At 38.8% G+C, this 22177-nt stretch overlaps 1 protein-coding gene across 1 annotated transcript in view; it reads left to right on the forward strand.

Moving 5' to 3' along the window:
- Positions 1-22177, forward strand: part of STK32A (serine/threonine kinase 32A) — a 152320-nt gene that overhangs the window by 123830 nt on the left and 6313 nt on the right. The window contains exons 8-11 of the mRNA XM_004042765.5: positions 2170-2267; positions 11319-11435; positions 13825-13950; positions 15757-15885. Of these exons, the coding sequence (XP_004042813.2) occupies positions 2170-2267; positions 11319-11435; positions 13825-13950; positions 15757-15885 (470 nt within the window). The remainder of the gene's footprint in view (positions 1-2169; positions 2268-11318; positions 11436-13824; positions 13951-15756; positions 15886-22177) is intronic.

The raw sequence follows: 22177 nt of genomic DNA on the forward strand, positions 1-22177 counted from the left end.
GCTGAATGAATAAATGTGTATTAAAATGTTTTCATGCCTGAAAATAGACCAGGTAGAAGAGGATAAAAAAGAATACTGGATAAATAAAGCTGGAAGAAAGAAAGAAAGTGAAAAGAATACTCATGTAAACCCCAAGGATAATCCAATATGACAGATACATAACTTTTATAGAGTAATGTTTATTCTATTAGGCATTTTCTTAGCACAGTGGATCTGATTATCCCTCAAAGTTCTTTGTAGCTTCTCTGAGTGACGTGTCTGTCACCCATCACCTGGGGACTATCTGATATGACTTGTTGTGAGATACTGAGAAGGGAGAGCAGAAATATAGTCCATCCTTTCTGTGGGAGTAGTGTGGGGTCAGGGCCATCACCTCCTAAATTGCACTGGGGGCTGTGACTTGCAGAAAGGATGCAGTGATTCATGAAATGTGAATGCACTAGGGAAATAGCCCTCCTTATTCCTGCTGCATCAAGCTCTTATAGTCAGGGCTAGTCCTGGGCATTGGGATGTAAACACTCTACCTCTCTAGTTGGATGTTGTTCACAGGATTTTACTTAAAAAGGACATGAGTGCACTGGGTAGGGAAAACCTGTGTGTGCAGGACCCATGTCATACCAGTTTCCTTTGCCCAGAGCCAGCACTTTATACAGGAGGCTTGGGATCAACCATACATATCTTTCAACTAGGTCAATTATTATGAATGTTTGCCTCTCTAGAAGCCTACCCAATGTTTCTGAGCACTTTATAAGTGCTAGGCACCATACTGAGATTTTGACTTGGATTATCACTGTTAATTTCTAACCCTATAAAGATTGCCTTATTGGCTGGGTGCAGTGACTCACACCTGTAATCCCAGTACTTTAGGAGGTCAAAGCAGGTGGATCACCTAAGCCCAGGAGTTCAAGACCAGTCTGGGCAACATGGCAAGACCCTATCTGTACAAAAAGCACAAAAATTTTACCAAATGTGGTGGTACCCACCTGTAGTCCCAGCTACTTGGGAGGCCAAGGTTGGAGGATCACTTGAGTCTGGGAGGTCGAGGCTGCAGTGAGCCATAATTGTATCACTGCAATCCAGCCTGGGCAATGGAGTGAGACTCTGTCTCAAAAAAGAAAAAAAAAAAAAAAAAAAAGAAAGAAAGAAAAAAAAAGAAAAGAAAAGAAAAGAGAAAGATTGCCTTATTGTTCTGCTTTTGCTGTTTCTCAGGCTCTGCCAACTTGCTCAAGGTCACAATAAGTGGTGAAGGTAGAATTTGAACCCAGAGAGCACAGCTCCAGAGCTAATGATCACAACTATTGCTTGAGCAATTGATTTGTTCATTCGTTCAACAAATTTCTCTCCAGTGATTCTGAATGCCAGATTCTGTACTAGACAGTAGGAATATGGTGGTGAGCATGCAGAAGCATTCCCTGCCTTTGCTTTGTGCTTCATTCTCCCTATTACATCCCTCAGGAGTTAGGTTTATTCTTAAAAGGGTAAGTAAAAGGTTCATGGTGTGTCAAAGTGCTTAGAGAATGCATAACTTGGGGTCCTCTCTGGGAGTAAAATTGACTGTAGCTCTGCCTTCCACTGGAATCAATTGAAAGAACTACAGTTACAAAGTGTAAAGAACCCACAGCTGTTGTAAAACCTTACACTCTCCAGAATGCTCGCTCCCTCTTTTCTCCCTCCCTCATCCCCAACAGATGGCTGCAAGTGCTTCCCTTGCTGCTTCCAGGTGACTCTGAGATAGAGAGATTATCCAATGTATGCTGTACCAAATTCTGCACGTTGTCTGCGACTGTTATAGAAATTTAGATCCTTTAGTTCAAACCTTCCCAATCAAAACAAATAACATCTTCTTAGCCTTCTTGATTTCAGGGTGAGCCACATATTTGAGGCCCAACAGGACCCAAATTTTAATCGGTGCATGATCTAAATAAGAGAAGAGTTTATCCATGAAGGCCTATGCATGCCTTGTGTGTTGGCTGATGAATGAGGCTACTGAGAGAGATTAGAAAATTAGAAATGTTTGCCTGCTGTGAGCAATCTAGCAACGGATGATAAACATCCATAAAAGTGTTTATATTTTTGATCCTGGTAATTCTCCTTTGGAGGAACATGTTGAGAAAATATAATATTAATGTCTCAGGGAATCCAACTGGTTTAATTTTTCATGTTTTTCAGCACCTGAGATGTTCAGCTCCAGAAAAGGAGCAGGCTATTCCTTTGCTGTTGACTGGTGGTCCCTGGGAGTGACAGCATATGAACTGCTGAGAGGCCAGGTACTGTAGTAGCATTTCCTCTTTGGTTATTTTTCTAGCAAGTTCTATTTTAGAATGAAAGAATGTATTGTTTGCTAAGATCCAAGCGGTTCACTTGAAAGCTGAAATCAGCTATGCCATATGATGTTGATAACTCCCCTTGAGATTTCTGCACAGGTTAATTCATTTGTCCCACATATGGGACCAACCATGTCAATTACCATTAAATTACACAGTTAAAAGTAAAGGAATAATATGGATATTATAAACTCCCAAAGAGGGGAAATCAATACACCTCACTAAATATCTTGTGTAAATATCTGTGTTTGTTTAAAGAAAGTCATTTTGCAGTCATAGTACAGGACTCTAATTCAGACATACCTCACCAAGGCTAGTGTGAATTATTAATACAACACAATTCATGCTCTGTCTTGTTGGATTTCTATCACTTGGCTCCTGGGTTCTGGATTCAGTGACAAATTAGAGTCATTTCCTTTTAAAGGAAACATTTCTTAAACTAAGAATCTCTTTCCCAGAAAAAAGAGATGAAAAGAAAGCAAATATGCTGAAACATATTTTATACAATTTGTGCAAACTATTACATAATGGAAATACGCTCCTAAGGTTATATCTCAGTCAGCTCTGCTTACCATAATAAAATACTACAGACAGGATGGCTTAAATAACAGACATCTATTTTCTTGGTTATGGAGGTTGGAAGTCTGAGATTAAGATGCCAGAATGGTTGGGTTATGGTGAAATCTCTTTTTGGCTTGCAGATAGCAGCCTTTTTTCTGTGTCCTCACATGGCAGAGAGAGATCTTTGTCTGCTTATAAGTCTACTAATCCCATCACGAGGGACCTACCCCCATAAACTAACCTAACCCTTATTCCCTCTCAGAGGCTCCATTTCCAAATACCATCAAATTGAGGGTTAAGGCTTCAACATCTGAATTTCGAGTGGGACACAAACATTCAGTCCATGACATTCTATCCTTGACCCCTCCAATATTCATGTCCTTCTCATATGCAAAATACATACATTCAACAGTCCCGAAAGTCTTAACTTATACCCATATCATATCAACTCTAAAGTCTGAAGTCCAAAATCTCATCTAAACATCATAGAAATTGTGTATGGGTGAGACTTGAGGTATGATTCATCCTAAGGCAAAATTTCTCCTCAGCTATGAACCTATAAAAGCAGACAAGTGGCCAGGCACTGGCTCATGCCTGTAATCCCAACACTTTAAGAGGTAGGAGGCAGGAGGATTCCTTGAGCCCAGGAGTGTGAGACCAGCCTGGGCAACATGGGAGACCCTGTGTCTACAACACCTTTTTTTTTTTTAATTAGCCAGGCATGGTGGGGCAAGCCAGTGGTCCCAACTACTCAGGTGGTTGAGGTGGGAGAATCACTTGACCCCAGGAGGTAGAGGCTGTAGTGAGCCATGATCATGCCACTGCACTCCAGCCTGAGCTACAGAGTGAGACCCCATCATTAAACAAAACAAAACAAAAAACAAAAAACAAACAAACAAAAAACAAGCAAGTTATGTGCTTCCAAAATACAATGGTACCATAGCTGTGGGATAGAGAATCCCATTCCAACATTTCAAAAGAGAAATGGGAAAGAAGGAAGGGGCATCAGCTCCTAAACAAGTCCAGAACATATCAAAGCAAATTCTATTATATCTTAAAACTCGAGAATAATCTTCTTTGAGTTGTTGGTTTGCCCTCTAGATCTACATGGGCATGGGAGCATCACTCTCATGGCTGGGGATGGGGAGAGGGGACTTGCTTAAGTGGCTCTCTACAAAGGCACTACCCACATGGCTCTCTGTGAAGGCTCTGTCTACACAGCTCTGTTGAGTGGTGGTCCTGCCCTTCAAAACAGAGGTGGAGGCAACCATGCTCCCCAAGCCAGTGCACTCTGGACCTGTAGTGGGAATGGCCGCCCTGATGATCTGTGAATCACCCTCATGATCCTTCTTCCTTTTACTTGAAGGATAGCACGTGTTCACAGCTGGATAGCATTACGGTCCCAGCCTGTAAAATCCAAGAAGTCTGACAGCCTTTCTTCATAAATTCAAACTGGCAGCATCTGCTAGTATAATCCCATCTTTATTTCTGGCTTCTGTTGAGATAAGTACTTGATTGTTCAGCTACACTCCAGTGTTCTCTTCAGAACAGTCTTGCTCATTTTCTGCAATATGGATAGAAATCTTCAATTTCTGGTTGCTTTTTGCTTAACTATTTTTTCTTCAATTCAAACATTCCCTTTCACATTTTACTATAAGCAGACAGAAGGAACCAAGTTACTCCTTCAAAGTTTTGCTTAGAAATCTCCTTGGCTGGCCTGGCGCAGTGGCTCATGCCTATAATCCCAGCACTTTAGAAGGCTGAGGCGGGCAGATCACCTGAGGTCAGTAATTCGAGTCCAACCTGATCAACATGGAGAAACCCCATCTGTACTAAAAATACAAAATTAGCCGGGCATGGTGGTGGATGCCTGTAATCCCAGCTACTCAGGAGGCTGAGGCAGGAGAATCACTTGAACCTGGGAGGCAGATGTTGCAGTGAGCTGAGATCACACCATTGTACTCCAGCCTGGGCAATGAGAGCGGAACTCCATCTCAAAAAAAAAAAAAAGAAAAAAGAAATCTCCTTAGCTAAATATCTCATTTCATCACTCACAATTTCTACCTTCTGCAAAATAGTAGAACACAGTTCAGACAAGCTCCTTGCCACTTTATAACAAGAATCACCTTTCCTCCAGTTTCCAATAACATGTTCCTCATTTCTGTCAGACCTCACCAGAATCACCCTTAATATCCATATTTCTAGTGCATACATCCACAGCCTTCCAGCTCAATAACTAGTTCCAAAGTCACTTCCACATTTTAAGGCATTTGTTCCAGCAGCATCCCAATTCTCAATACCAAAATTTTAGTCTGCAATATCTGCCTTCACAAAATACCACAGAATGGGTGGCTTAGCCAACAGAAATTTATTTTCTCAGTTATGGAGTCTAGAATTCTGAGATTAACGTGCCATCGTGGTTGGGTTCTGGTGAGGGCTTTCTTCCTGACTTGCAGACAGCTTCTTTCTTGCCCTCACATGATGGAGAGAGAGATAATCTCTTTCTCTTCTTTTTATAATAAGGCCACTAATCCTATCCTGAGGGTTCCACCCTTATGATCTAATCTAACCCTAATTACCTCCCAAGGGTTTCATCTCCAAATACCATCATATTGAAGGTTAGGGATTAAATTTAGAAATTTTGGGGGGATACATTCAGTCCGTAACAGGTTGTATACTCTCAAGGTCCCAGTGATGGCTGCAATCAGTGATTCCTCTAAGACCAAAGAGTTGAAGACCTGACTTTAGGAGCTTGTTTATCCCACAGAACTAAGGAATTGGGTATCTCAAGTCATCATCCAGATACTGCAGCTCTCCTCTCCTAACTTTTTGGAGTCATTCTTTCTGCTGCTGTCAATAGCCCTCTTCTTTGGTCTCACAACACACCATCATGATTTCTGCATTAAAACTGCCATCTCCCAAGTAATTAACCTATTCACAGTAAGAACAGTTGTTAGAAGTTGGGGTTATTTCATCATGGTCCAATGGCTTTATCTTGCTCAGGAAATCAAAGATGAGTGTTTCTAAAGCAAAAAAAAGGAGGATCTCACAATTGTATCTGTTTCATTCACTCTGCAGGGTCCATTTTACACCCAAACATTCATTAGTTCATTGTTTGTACTCCTGCCTTTCCTGAGGAAGTCATTGTAGCACTATTTCTTAAGTATATTCAAATTTGGATAAGTTAGTCAAATTGATGTGAAAGGACCACCCTTGTAAGCCAAATGTGGAAGTCCTACATAGGGATATTACCTGTTTTTATCTCCTGATGGGCTTTTTTTTTTTCAAGTTTCTAAATAAATCCAGTGAACAAGTAGATACGCTACTCATGATTATATAGGAAAAGAGAGAAGAGAAACATACACTTACTTAAAAGTAGAAACATATCTGCTCTTTCCCACTTCACCCTTAATTTTTTCTCCCCTGTCAATTTACTCACCTTCTGTGGCTGTGCTTCTGTGTTAGCCCCTTGCTAGCTGCTTCTGGGGTTCAGAGCAATTGTGCTCTGCCCTCATCTTTTATGACACACCTAGCAAAACAGAAGCAGAGGAGCTAGTTGAAACAGACAAACGACTATCTGTTATTCTTCAAACATGCCTAGGATTGTATTTAACTATCACCTATCTAAAAGAGGTATTCTCGCCTGCCTGGAAAGAATTTTGCTAAGAAAATTGTTTCTCTTCTTCCCATATTATTTTACCTCTATGCTAGTTCCCTGTGATTTGATATGTCAACTTTGACAAATTCATTTTTCTAAAGCACAGATATGACCTTTTTTGTTAAGAAAAAGAAAGTACTGTTGCTCCCCAGTGCTACACACACACACACACACACACACACACACACACCCTTCACAAGCCTTATCTGCACCCCTGCCCACTCCCCACAACAAACTTCAGATGTCTTAGCTTGGCATTCTTCGGAATTAGGTCAACGTTTCAGGTTTTGCTTCCATTTGTGTATTTCTGACCCTTCATGAACTCATTTTGGCCTCTTAGAACTTCTTCCTCTTCTCAAAGCATCCTTTGGGTTTTTTAACCTCTTGTTCCTTTGCCTATAAAGAGAGTTTCCAAGGCAAACCTTGGTCTTCTTTAAAAATCACTCTGCATAAGATTTGAAATCACTAAATGAAGTTTTAATAAAGGATATATCTTCATTGCAGGGCTTTTCAAAATCTTTATAGCCAAGTATTTTGGTCATTTCTAAGAAAGGACACACTATTAAACTATTCCAGTTCGTGTTGGGGAGGTTTTTCTAGATCTCTTTATATTCAAATTCTATTCATACTTTATCACCTATGACAAAATAGCACTTTCTCTAAAGAAACATTCTCTGGCCTCCCTATCTAAAGTGATCTGAATCTCTTCCAAACATTTATTTACTTTATGTATCCTGTGAATCTTTGGAATCTAAGCTTATTAGAAAATATAGAAAACCATGAAAATGAAAGCAAAAATCAGCTATAGTCTCTAAGTCAAAGAACATTTCCAATTAAGAAATTAAACTCCCTTTGACTTTTAAACCCCATCTTAGCAGTTTGTTACATTCACTTCCAACTTGTTTCTGTTCTCATAAGGATACTCTATCTTCAGATAGATAGATATAGATAGATGTGTTGTTTTAGCAAAAATAGAAGTATGTTTTACCTTGTTGAGCCTTTTTTTTTTCATTTCATAAGATAAAATGTACAGCTTTCTAGATCAGAACACCTAAATCTATTTTCTTTTTAAGGATTAAATCTACAGGCATATCAATTTTTATTTTTTATCTCTTGTATATTATTAGGTTGTTAATTCATTAAAGGTAAAGTATGTATCTTATATAGGTTAGTATTATTCACAGTATTTAACTTTTTTTTTTTTCTCAAGAGAGTCTTGCTCTGTCCCCCAGGCTGGAGTGCAATGGCCCAATCTCTGCTCACTGCAACCACCCCCTCCTCTGTCCAATCAACCCTCCCGCCTGAGCCTCCCACGTAGCTGGAACTACAGGCATATGCCACCATGCCTGGAAATTTTTTGTATTTTTTGTAGAGGTGGGGTCTTACCATGTTGCCCAGGCTAGTCTTGAACTCCTGGGCTCAAGCAATCCACCTGCCTTGGCCCTGCAAAGTGGTGGGATTACAGGTGTGAGCCGCCGCACCTGGTCACAATATTTAACTTTTAATAGGTATATAATACATGGTTATTTTCACTCACATCCGTGTGAAGAGACCACCAAACAGGCTTTGTGTGAGCAACAAGGCTATTTCACCTGGGTGTAGGTGGGCTGAGTCCGAAAAGAGAATCAGCGAAGGGAGATAGGGGTGGGGCCGTTTTATAAGATTTGGGTAGGTAAAGGAAAAAGGGGGGTTGTTCTCTGGCTGGCAGGGGTGAGGATCACAAGGTGCTCAGCGGGGGACCTTTTGAGCCAGGATGAGCCAAGAGAAGGAATTTCACAAGGTAATCTCATCAGTTAAGGCAGGAACCGGCCATTTTCACTTCTTTTGTGGTAGAATGTCATCAGTTAAGGCAGGAACCAGCCATCTGGATGTGTATGTGCAGGTCACAGGGGATATGATGGCTTAGCTTGGGCTCAGAGGCCTGACAGTTATTGAATGAATGGAGGAATAAATCACTACAAATCACTTAGACACCTTCTAGGAAAAAATGACCAACTATGCTACCTGCAATTACGTTTCAAAATATAGCTTAACTGAAGAAAAGGAAGTAACATTTAATTACAAGCATCAATACAACTCAAGCACAGAGGAAGGGTGCTAAACAATTTCCTCCACACGTACAAATTTTTATTTACAGAAAAGTATATGTCTTAATGAGAAAATGTGCTCGAAAACATTCTCAGCATTTCTGAGTTTGGTTTCAGTCTTAATGAACGTGTCCCTTAACTATTAATCTGCTTTGTCATCTCTCTAACTCCCTACTATCTCATTGCCATTGCAAAGGCAAAGGTCCACATCTTTTATAGTTTCATGTTATCCAAAAGTGTTAACTTAGGATAGATGTGTACATAGTTTTGTACTCATTGTACATGCTGAGCTGCAATTCTTTTGCCTTTGCACTTCTGAAATACAACTATATTCACAACACATCATTTGTTCCCTTATAACATTTCACCTTTTCCACTTTGTTTATTCTCTATATGCTCACTGTTAGTTCAGTGCTGCCTTAGGCTTGTATGATATACACTGTGACTGCATACTGTAATTTTTCTCTATAGCATGTATCCCATTTATTTAAGTGTGTGTGTGTGTGTGTATACAGTCTATATAATAAATTTACATGCTTCCTTAAGTAGACTCTAGGCCCCACCAACATAGAAACCATATGTGTCTTGTTCTTCATTGTACCCTCAATGCCTAAGAAAGGTGCTGGAACATGGTAGGCATTCAATAAATAATTGGTAAATAAATAAATATACAATTCTGGTAGTTGATTAATTCAAATTAATTTTAAAATTTAGAACTGTAAAAGTAAATTAAAAAATAAGATAAAGACAATGTGATTATTTTTTAATAAACCAACAGGTCATGGAGATTTTAAAAATTAAATTCAGTCATATGGCCTTGTAAAGTAACTAGAGAAAAATGTACACACTTAAACCAGCTGCTTGTGGCATTCATCAGTTAATTCATTTGTTTATAAAATCATTTTATTTTCTAGGTGGCCCAGAAACAGTAGGTTGAGAAGCAGCAATGAATTAAAATCAAGAAGAAACGCAGAAAAAAGTAAAAACACATGTGCATACACATATAAGCCTAGAAGCTTGAGTATACTAAGCCTAATCTGATTCTTAATGATAAACATGGTCTGAATCATATGGAGTAACCTAACCCTTTGGCTACTAAATTATCAATAAACATTGATAATGGTGATAAAGCATCTAGCACTCCTTTACTGATATTGAGTTAATGAGTTATTTCTACTATATAATTACCAAGACATATGATATAGCTATGGTCCTTTATTTAGTGTTGAGGGGGAAAATATGGCAGTTGTTTTTAGATCTTACTTAAAAAGAAAAAATGTTTGAATTAATCTCCCTTTCAAGGGCCACCTCCTGGCACTTCATGGTTCCATGAATAGCTGACATTGACTTGCCATGTGTAAAATTAAGCTTTTCTTCCCATCACTTTTCTTGAGGACTCATTTTGCTGTTCACTATTCATTCACATTTACATATGCCCATTTTTACCTTTGTGTCAATAATGATAAAAATCTCTTATATTGTGTCTAATACTATTAGCCACTCACTCTGTTGAGAAATTTACACATATTATCTCCTTTAATTTTTCCAGCAATCTCATGAGATAGCTCATTTTACAGATGAAGTAACAAGCTCAGAAATTGAGTGGAGAAATTTAGCACCAAATCCTTTTAACCTCAAACACTTGATTATTTTATATTGCCTCTTAACACTGATTTACTGCAGGGAAAAACTTAAACCCTTTCATTTCCCCCAATTTAGGTCATCCATCAACAGTCATTTATTAAATATCTTAAAAGGGCCAGGCATGGGATCAATGTGTATATCCATATTAACTGTGCTGTGGCTAGTTAATCGAATAAGGAAATTTTGTTCATTAAATAAACATGTATTGTGCACCTACTGAATGCTTGGTCTCATGAACAAGAATGATATAATCTCTGGCTGTGAGTAGCTTACAGTTCACATAAGAGACATGAAATTTCAGTGTTGGTGAGTCCCCTACAAAATAATATAGATAAAGGCTGTCCTCTAGTGTAAAGCTGTGAAAACTACAGCTAATCCACAGTTTTCTTTTAATTTCTTTTCTTTTTAAACTACTTTTCTTCAAAGTTAAAACTGTAGAAGAACCTGGTTCTTCCCCCAAAAATTTTTTTAAAAGCTTCTGCCTCATCACAAAATTCTCCACCCTGCCATGCTCTGTGGAACCAGGGACTCATAGCATTTGTGGGACTGGAGTTGATGTTTTCTGAGCAGTTTTCTGTCCTGAGCTTCCTCATTATGTTGCAGTGAAAGGGATGGTATGGTAAAATTCTGGATTTACTTGCAATCAACCCTTACATAATAATTTTTTAGACTTCCATTTATTGAGGACTTGTCCAGTATTTCGTATTAATACTTATATAATACCTTATAAAACAATTTCAAATCAGCATCTCAGAGGCTGATTCAGCCCACTTGAATGTTTTGTTTGGCTCAGTGGAGTGTTCAACTTTAAAATTTATGGTATTTTAGAAGCGACCATAAATTTCTAGTGGCTCTTTAAGAAAAAGTAGGGGGTCTGGCAACACAGGACCACCTACACATATGGCAACGCAAGAGTCAGCTGGACAGGGTTAGAAATTGATATAGATATTTTATCGGTTGAAAGTTTAGCTTGGAAACATTTGGAAAATTTTTTTTTCTTTTGTCCTATACAAATGAAGACTTTTACTTCTTTTCTCCCTTAAGAGACCATATCATATTCGCTCCAGTACTTCCAGCAAGGAAATTGTACACACGTTTGAGACGACTGTTGTAACTTACCCTTCTGCCTGGTCACAGGAAATGGTGTCACTTCTTAAAAAGGTAAGAAGGAAGACTGCATGTCCAAAGGAAGTAACAAAAGGAAGCAGGCTCTCTGGTTTAAGTTTAGAAGTTAGTATACAATATTGGGGACAGTCATGATAGTATACATTTGTAGAGTGTATTTTCTAGCTGTTAGCTTTCAAATACATGGCTTCATTAACTCAACTCAGATTCCCCTTGGATGTCCCAAAGCCATCTTAAACTCAAAGAACTTCTTTATCTTTGTCTTTCCTGAATATATTCTCAGGAAATTCTCTCAGTGACTGGCTTCTCTATCAAAATCCACTTATGCCAGCCAGAAACCAGGACTCATTTGTCATCTGCGTATTCAATTCATCACCAGGTTCTGAAATTTTATATTTTAAGTATTAAAATATTTCACTTCTCTCTGTCCTCACTACTATTTCCCTGATCCAACTGCCATCAGTCTAGCCTTATAACGGGTTTGTCCACATACACTTTTACCACTCCATTCTATTCCCCATGCAGCCCCACAGTGGTCTGTTAAAGGACAGTCCAGGATATTTTCCTTGTTCTTAGAATAAAGATTAAAATAATTTTGTGGTACAAAAGTTCAAAATACCTCTCAAGCCTTGTTTTGGACTTTTGGACTTTTGTCCCCCCTTTGACTACACATAAACTGCTTTGGCCTTTTTCTTCTTCTTTTCTTTCTTTTCCCCTTCTTCACTTTTACATACCAGTCTTCCTCTCACCACAGGATCTTTGCACATGCCAGTACCTATTCCTGGAACAGTGCCTCCAATCCTAGTTCCTCCGGTTCCTCCTTGAGAGCAGTACTACTCAATGTGGTTCACTGGCTCTAGTCCATGAATTTTTTCTGCAGGTCTATTGTAAGTAAAGAATTTGAGAGAAGCATTTAGAAACTTTTATAGCAATTGGACACTGCTGTAGCATCTAAACACATGATCAATGGACTTATCTTATTGAAGAGGGTCCAAGCTTGTTTGACGGTTGTTGAACTCAAGTCACAAGGTGTCTATGTGGGGTGCTGCATACTGGCAATGCATACATAATAAGACCACATACTGATTTCAGTGGATTGGAAATTGAAACAGACGAAAACAAACAAAAATAACTGACCCTTCTACATAGTTTGGGAAGCACAGCTTTAGCTCTTAGCTCAAATATCACCTTCTTGGTGTAAGTTCACATAACACTATCTTTCTTTCATAGCATTTTTCAGTTTAAAATTATACCCAGCATTTGTGTGATCCTTGGTTACGTACCATTTTCTTCTTAGCTTCATGAGGGTAGGGACCATGTCTGACATGTGTTACTATTGTATTCTCAGCATCTAACACAAAGCCTGAGAAGTGAAATTTGACAAGTATTCAAATAAATGAGGTCCACAGCTTTCATCAGATTTTCAAGGTACCCATCTTCATCAAACAGATGAAGAACAGTTATAGCAGGAGGTCAAAAGTGTATATTGAGTGATGATACAAAACAAGAATGAGGGGCCCAAGAGGAATGGGCTTGGCCTTTTTTTTTTTTTTTTTTTTGAGGAGAAAATTGCACCAGTTGTGGCTGGTAATGGAAAATAGCTTTAGTGGCTAAGGAGTCATCATTTGTGTCTCTCGTTTTTGGAGTCAAGTTCCTTATTTTGGAATATGGACATTACATCAGTAATGTCAAAGACATAGAATGGGGGATCATTTTCCATAAGCAAATTCTGCTTAGTTCCAAGACAGCCCTGCTTCACTCCGCAAATTACACCCTGAGGTTGCATGGTTGTCATCTTCAGAAGCATTCTCAAGTGGGACTGACAATGCCTATTTGAGCCACACAATTGCTGTGATGTTGGCTCAGGAATGGTTAACGGGGCAAAAATCTTTTATCTCAATTAGTAAAATCTAGAACTATAACAGTTACTTCAGTTACACCTTATCTATGCCACCCCCAATGTATTTTAATTAGTTGTAAAAACAGCTAAAATTCTTAGTAGGAAATGAGTTCCACTTGTGAAATGTATCAACATTTGTCACCATAGGTTTTCTACTAGGCACTTTGTATAAATAGCCTCCCACTAATCCTGATTACAATGGTATGAAATACATTATTACCACTTTTTTTTAAACACATGGGTAAACTAAGATTTAGAGAACAAATTTGCCCTTAGTAAGTAGAGGAGTCAAGAATCAAAGATATATTTGATTTAGTAGGACAAGCCGTTTTTACTCATCACATTGCAGAATCCTACATACTGTTCATTCTAATAACGTATGATCTACATTGTTTATGGGATTAGGGATAGGGGACACTGTCTTTTTTCCTTCAGTCCTACAGTTGAAAGCATTTAGAGGGAATTTGTATGATTTTTTTTGTCCTATCCTTTCTTATGGCCTTGATGTTTGTATTTTATTGGCAGCTACTCGAACCTAATCCAGACCAACGATTTTCTCAGTTATCTGATGTCCAGAACTTCCCGTATATGAATGATATAAACTGGGATGCAGTTTTTCAGAAGAGGCTCATTCCAGGTTTCATTCCTAATGTGAGTCAATCCTAACAAAGCCAAATAACTCCCATTCAGTGCGCATTACCCGGTGTGCCAGATTCACACATTGTCTCATTAGATAATCACACCAGTGTTGTTAAGAGAGCCCCAATTCCCATTTTACAGATGAGAGAATTGAGACACGCACAGGGTAAGTTTGTCACCAAAGGTCACAAAGCTAGCAAGTAGTCAAGCTGGGATTCTAATCCGGGTATATTTGCAACTGAAGTTCTAGCTTTTAACCACTTTTTATGGTATGTTTTTATTGAAAGGAAGTCCTAGTTCCCCAAATAGTCATTCTCATGAATCTGCTGGGGTTTTTTTTTTTTTAGTTTTCTTTGATTCTAAAGATGCAGAAGTTTGTGTCCCTAGAGATCTGAGTCAAAGAATTGAAAATTGTTGGAGTTGGGGTGAGGAATTTATTTTACCATTTGCCCCTCGTCCTTTATTTGTTCTGTCTCAGGGATTTATATTTGTAAGGACTGATAACCAAAGACAAGTAATTCCCATTGGATGGATAGCCAAACCAATGGACTTCTGTGGTCTACTGCATTATGCTGGTAAGAGCCAGAGTCCAGAAGCTTAGGCCAAAGGTCCCAAGTGAGGCCTCTAGCTCCTTCTCTCTGCCTAGAACTGAAATTATATGTTCAGTTGTAGGTATATTGGGCAGAATAAGAGGCTTCTAAAGGGGCCTGTAGAACCAATTCAGTTTTCTGTTTTGGCTGTCATGGCAGCTCAGGCCTGCAATCTCAGCACTTTAGGAGGCCAAGGCAGGAGGATCAGGGGTTCAAGATCAGCCTTGGCAACACGGCAAGACTGTGTCTCTACAGAAAAAGAAAAAAAAATTAGGCAGGCGTGGTGGTACTTGGGTGTAGTCTCAGCTACCTAGGAGGCTGAGGTAGAAAGATCACTTAAGCCCAGGAGTTTGAGGCTGCATGAGCAGTGATTGTGCCACTGTACTCTAGCCTGGGTAACAGAGTGAGACCCTGTCTCAAAAAAAAAAAAAAAAAAAAAATTACTCTTAAGCCCAAATGAGGCATTTGCTGTGGGAATGTGAGAGTGTGATCCTTCATGTACACACAGCAGGAGGCATGCTCCAATGAGAGGGTAAGGAGAAAGTACAAAGTGAGAGAAAGGAGAAAGTAGGGTGGTGGAATTGTACCTTATGGAGCAACAGGAGGGTAGGTCTGAGTTCTTACCTCTCCGCTTTGTGGGGTCCATTAGGGGCAACTTGTACCATAATTGACACATGACACAATGAAGGTCTAGGCACCCCAACTCTTGCTTCCCCCTCCTTCTATGTGTTGCGTCCCTGCAATTAACCATCAACGCTGGCTCAAAATAAGTTCTACGTTATGCTTCTCTGACTTTAGTGTGAATCGGAATCATCTGGGAAGCTTATTAAAGTGCAAGTTCTTGGACCTCACATTCTGAAATCCTGATTTGGGAAGTCTGGTTGGAGAACTGGGAAGCTGAGCAAGCAACTTAGGTGATTCTGAGTTACATGATTATTAGAGTGCACTTTGGGAAACATAACCCAAAATTTATTTTCCACTTAAGAAAAATAATTGTAAGTTGGCTTTTGTTTTTACTCATTGAGGCCTAATTGAGAGTTTAGAAAAATAAACAAAGAATATGAAAAACGATACTGGCAATAAATAACGTAAAACTTAGAGTGGGAATCCCAGCGTATTATTCATGGACTGCTCCGTTAAGACTAAGTATTATTTTCCGTATTAGGTCTGCTGTGTTTTTCAGAATGATAAAGTAATCTGAGGATTGAGCCAACTGTCTTCCTTGCAGAAAGGCAGGCTGAATTGTGATCCTACCTTTGAACTTGAGGAAATGATTTTGGAGTCCAAACCTCTACACAAGAAAAAAAAGCGTCTGGCAAAGAAGGAGAAGGATATGAGGAAATGCGATTCTTCTCAGGTAAGCAGGTCCCCACCAAACTCAGGGTCATGGGTATCCCCATGATGGCTGCAATATCTTCGAGAGCTTCTACTGGAAGGTCATTTCAGCTTCCTGCTTTTGCTGCTTAGTGAAATAGGAGAAGTAGATCAGCCATGTTTCTAAAAGGGCAGACCAGAGCTGCTCTGAGGATCCTAGCAGCAACATTTTACTCGTAGGCTTTCCGTCTAGAGTTCTGCCATTAACTTGACTCAGTTATTTCTCTCTTCTAGTTCTCAATTCAAAATTTACAAATTTCCTGGGAGAGGAACTGTCATTGGCCAAGCTTAGGTCAGGGGATGATTCATAAAATTATGGTAAAGGGGCAGGTTTCAAAGTACACATATGGTTGTTTTGGACCTCACTCCTGCTTTGAGGAGTTTCTGGGAGCAGCCAACCCTAGAGATGATGTCTGTTCTTTGCCACAAGCAGAATTTTATGACATCAAGCCTCACAGAAGAGCATCTGTTCACAGGAATGATGGAATTCTAACATGGTGGAGCACTATTGCTGGATTTCAGGCTGAGTTAAATTAACTTTGTAACTAAGTATATTATTCTCTGTCAGAGTCAGAGCTCAGATTTCAGTGAAGTAACTTGCAAACACTCAGTAGGATTTTATACTCACATGTGGCTCTATGAATTATAATGATGATGAAGTAATAAACAGTTACTTTGCCTCTAAAGGTCATCTATCTATCCACACGACCATTTTCATTCCTCCATCTATCCCTGCCTCCCTCCATCCATTCATTTAGGCTACTGTTTTTTAGTACCTATGATCTGCCAGGTCCTGTGCTACAGACTGGAGTGAGAAATGATTGAGATATAATTTCTATACTCAGTGCTGTCCCTTTTCTCAAAGATTGTGTAGTCTTGTGGTAAAGATGGCTCTGCAAACAAATAAGTATCCTCCATCTCCTTAATTTCTCTAGTAGTCAGGGGCCACTATATATTTCAATGGACAATTAACCAATGTTCACATCTCGGTCCTGTTTGATCACAGAACAGGCTTCTCGTCAGATTCCCTTCAGGAAATGTTTTCTAGGACCCTCCAAGGAATGCTTAGCTGTGCTGCTAACCCGTCTTGCATATTGCTTGTCTCTGAACTGTCTTCTTCCCAATGGTCTGTTCCTCATGATCATGTCATAACCAACCCGCTTCTCCAGACTTGCTCCTTCCCCTGACCTAGCAGAACTTGGCTCAAGGTGGATACAGGCCTCTCTGATAACAGGACCTAACATGTGATAAAAACCAAGAGATCCTTTTTATTACAAGTTTTTAAAGTTTTAGAAATAACTGAGCAATTTGGGAATAATTTTTGACCATACCTACCATGCTCAACATGATCTGCCCATCTTTCCTGCCACATCCTTGTACTATCCCACTCTGACCCTCACTTAAAACCCTCCAACCTCACAGGCCCTGCAAGTGTCTCACTCTCAAACACTGAACCTTTTGTTCTTCTTCAGGACCTTTGCCCTTGCTCTTCCCTGTTCCTAGAATGCTCTTCCCTTGCATCTTCACACAGGGGGCTTCCTCTCATTCTTTATACCTTAAATATCACCTTGTCATTTCTGTTGTTGAATTATAGGATGTTTTCTCCATATTCTGGCTATTGGACCCTTATCAGATATGTGAACTGCAAATAGTTTCTCCCTTAGTCATTCTACGAAGCCAGCATTACCCTGATACCAAACTGGACACAGACATGACAAAAAATGATAATTACAAACTGACATCTGTTATGAATATAGATGCAAAGATCCTTAACATATTAGCAAGGTGTTCAGTTAGGCTTTTGACTTAAGATGTTTCTTCTTTTTTAATATTGGTGTTTATAGCTATAAAGTTCCTTCTGAGCACTGCCTTCACCCATCCCATAAGTTTTGGGATGCTGTGGTTTGTTTTTAATTCATCTCTAAGTATATTCTGATATCTCATGTGATTTCTCTTTTTGACTCTTTTTTTAAGAGTTTGTTGTTTAATTTCCACATTTTTGTGAATTTTCCAGTTTTCCTTCTGTTATTGATTCCTACCTTCATTCCAATTATTTCAGTCTTTTTAAATTTTTTGAGACCTGTTTTGTGGTTTCCTTCCATGGTTTCCTTTAACTCTGAGCATATTCAAGACGGTTGTTTTAAAATCTCACTCTAGAAAGCTCAATGTTTGAGCTTCCTCAGGACAATTTCTATCTGTTGATTTTAAGTCTTTGAATGGCAATATTTTCCTGTTTCTTTGTGTGCCTTGTGATTTTTTTTCTGTTGCTATTGAAAACTCGACATTTAAATATTATAATGTGGTAACTCTGGAAATCAGGTTCCTCCTTTCTTCATGGTTTGCTATTTTTTGATTGTTGAAGGCTGTAGTTATTGTTTAGCAACTTCTCCAAACAATGTTTGCAGAGATTGTCTGCTTTGTTGTGTCATCACTGAAGTTTCTGTTACTTTAGCCTGTGCTCAGCTAATGTTTTGACTGAGATTTAACACCAAGAGCATTTTTAAGTTGTTTTTCTTTTCTTAATTTAGTGTTCACTTGGTTCCAGTAAACCTTTGAGTGCTTTCCGGAGTTTTGACAAAGTTGGTTTTGACAGTATCTGCTTGTTTTTTTGATGTTTCTGTTCAGAGATGGGGCTTGGAACTGCTTACATAAGCATTTTTCTCTAGATTCTTCTAATCTTGTACCCCAGGTTCAAAAATAAAAGGTATTTTGCTTCAAAACAAAGAATAGTCTTTCTTCCAAGAAGAATCAGAAAGATTATGAACTATTTTTCTGATTCTTCACTCTATTTTCACTCTTTTACATTAAGGCTTTTAAAACATGAGTCAATCTTACCTTATTATATTATTAACATGCTCGTTCATTCATTCATTTATTCAGATGACTGTAAAGTTCCTGCTATGTTAGGAAATATTTCTGACTAGGTGGTTAATGCTATGGTTAGATACACAAAGTGCTGTGGGAATTGCTCACTGGACCTGAGTGAAGGGTTAGGATAGGCTTTCCAGAGGAGGCAACATTTGATCTGATTCCTCCAGATTGAGCAGAGGTAGGTGAGCATACAGGAAAGGAAAAGAGCATTTCAAGGCTGGCATATCTTAGGGCACAGGCAGATCTTAATGTTACAGAGGAAATAAAATGACAGGTGGTTTCCGATCATAGGAATTACCCATGCTGTGTTCAAAAGGCTTGTGACATTACTCATCCTCCCTGCCTTTAGTCTTATCTAGAGCCATTCACTGAAGGCATTCCTTCAGCCAAATCTAACAAGAACATACACCATATCAATATCATATTAGCTACAGCTTAGCCCCATTTCTGCCCCACTGTGTGTAGCTCAGAGTCACCTTGTTACTCTAGAGCCAAATTCATCACTGTTTAGGTACCACGTTAGAAAAGAGACAAGTGTTGGCAAGGGAATTCCAATCAAGCCACAAGCCTGGAAAAGGAGCTCTCTATTCTGAGCTCTCTGAGTTCTCTATTCTGTTTAATTGGTCTATGCGTCTGTCGTTGTACCAGTACCATGCTGTTTTGGTTACTGTAGCTTTGTAGTATAGTTTGAAGTTAGGTAGCGTAGTAGTGTAATAATGCCTCCAGTCTTTTTTTTTTTTTTTTTTTTTTTTTTTGCTTAGGATTGTCTTGACTATTGGAGCTCTTATTTGGTTCCATATACATTTGAAAATAGTTTTTTTCTAATTCTGTGAAGAATGCTAACAGTCATTTAATGGGAATAGCATTGAATCTATAAATTACTTTGGGCAGTATGGCCATTTTCATGATATTGATTCTATCTGGGAACCTGGAATGTTTTTCCATTTGTTTGTGTCCTCTCTGATTTCCTTGAGCAGTGGTTTGTATTTCTCCTTGAAGAGGTCCTTCATTTCCCTTGTTAGCTATATTCCTAGGTGTTTTATTGTTGTGTAGCAGTTGTGAATGGGAGTTCATTCATGATCTGTCTCTCTGCTTGCCTGTTGTTGGTGTATAGGAATGCTAGCAATCTTTGCACATTGATTTTATATCCTGGGTTTCAGTATTTTAAAAACTTACTTCAGGTGATTCTATGTGTTCAACCATGGTTGAGATACACTGTTATAGAATCTAAGATGTGATAAACTAGAGGAACATAACTAAAGTTTTGCATTTTTCCTATGTCTCAGTTTCCTCATTTATAGATGGAGTTGGTATGTGTACCAACTTCATAGGCTTGTTCTGAGTAAATTAGTGCATGTAAAGTGCTCCACAGAATGTTAGTTGTTGTGATGCTTTACTTTCCATTGCACTTCCTGACTCCTAGCCTTTCTTTTCCTTGGCTCTTTTTATGCTCATGTCAGATGCCTCTGTTGTTTCTTTCCCCCTAGAATATCCTCCACTTTATCTTGCTCTGCTCAACATCTTTAAAGTATAGAATCAACAGACTGCCATGCCACCCAGTCTGTCTGACAATTGAGGCAAATTCCCTAAATCCTCTTGTTTGCCTTCTGAGATTTCCACCTGCTCTAACCCCTTCCAATATTTTGGATGCCATCTCCAGCTATGATAGTTTAATCAGTGTTTGCTCTGCTCATCCTTGATATGTGAGTCCTAAGATTTTAAGCGATCATTTCCCTTCTAAGTCATGTATGACCCATTAGTCCCTCCATTCTTTTTTCTTACCCCTCATTTCATATTCTCTTTATGGCTACTCCTGTTGATGTATCCATTTGGCCACACTTCTTAAACTTCTCCACCTAAAGCAGAGGAAAAAGAACAAGTTGAACATGAACCCTTTAAGGGTAATGGAGTCTGAAATGTCACACTAAAAGGTCATCTGCAAGTATGTATTTCATATCTTTGTTTAAATAAAATACTTACATAGTAGAGGGAAAAAAATCCATGTGGATTTTGCATTTCACTCGATTATAACCTTGATTTTTAATGCTAAAAATTATTTTTCCTAAAATCTTGGGGTAAAAGTGTTGCTCCAAAGAGCTTTTATCAGATTATGTTTATCCTGTAGCTGCCTGTCCCCTGTGACCGATACTGGAAACCCTCAGGATTACAAATGCCTCCGTTTGCAAATAAGAGTGAAATACAACAGAATTGTGTCTTATCCTTTGTCTTGTTCCCCATCCCTCTTCTGTGCTTTGTATTGTTTCCTCTCCTGTCACCTAAACAGGCACTCTGAAAGAAAACTCTCCAGTACTGGAGAACTTAGCATATTCTAATTCCTAGGTTAAAAAAAAATAATAAATGACTGAATGATTTTTTTAAAGAATATTTTCCATCAGAAGAAATTTGGAAGTATTTTGTTGCAGACTTTTAAAACATTTGATCTGGGTCTAATTCTGTCCTGGGACTGGTAATCATCTTTTTTTGAGGCTAAATTTTCTCATTTTGATGAAAAAGTCATCAATAGATGTTGAAAGCTGGACAGTGCAGTGTCAAAGCAAATGCTTTGCATGTCTGCAAGAAAGTCACAAATAAAGAAGCCTCTGCTGACTAAAAGAGAAAGATACTTAATCAACTCCAGTACCATTGTTGAGGGGAACATTCTATCAGGATTCAGTATAGAGAGATATTTTTAGGCTACTCACAAAATCCAGGTAGAACCTCCAAGCTAAATTTACAATAATACTAGCTTTTAGATTAATTGTTGTTTTTTAAATATGTATTAGCCTCTTATACAAATATAAGGAGTTACAAACTATTGTTACAATAATCTTGGCTTTCGTGATTGTCCAATGTATTTACACTTACCAAGAGCTTTATTTCTCCGTATAGTTTCAAGTTACTGTCTCGTGTCCTTTCATTTCACCTTGCAGGACTCCTTTGAGCATTTCTTACAGGGCAGTTCTAGTGGTAATAAAGTCCCTCCACTTTTATCTGGAAACATCTTAGTTTCTCTCTCACTTTTCAAGAACAGTTCTGCCAGATAGAGGATCCTTGGTTGATAGGTTTTTTCTTTTAGCATTTTGAATATATCAGCCCACTGCCTTCTGGCCTCCAAAGTTTCTGATAAGAAATCTGCCCATCATCTTATGATGTACTTGACAAATTTTTTTCTCTCTTGCTGCTTTCAAGATTCTCTCCTTGTCTTTGGCTTTAGAAAGTTTGCTTATATTGGCTGGACATGGTGGCTCACACCTGTAATCCCAGCACTTTGGAAGGCTGAGGCAGGTGGATCACTTGAGGCCAGGAGTTCGAGATCAGCCTGGCCAACATGATGAAACCCTGCCTCTACTTAAAATTCAAACATTAGCTAGGTGTAGTGGTGCACACCTGTAATCCCAGCTACT

This window comes from Gorilla gorilla, chromosome 4 (genome assembly GCF_029281585.2).
Source record: "Gorilla gorilla gorilla isolate KB3781 chromosome 4, NHGRI_mGorGor1-v2.1_pri, whole genome shotgun sequence".
In the NCBI taxonomy this organism is placed as follows: domain Eukaryota; kingdom Metazoa; phylum Chordata; class Mammalia; order Primates; family Hominidae; genus Gorilla; species Gorilla gorilla.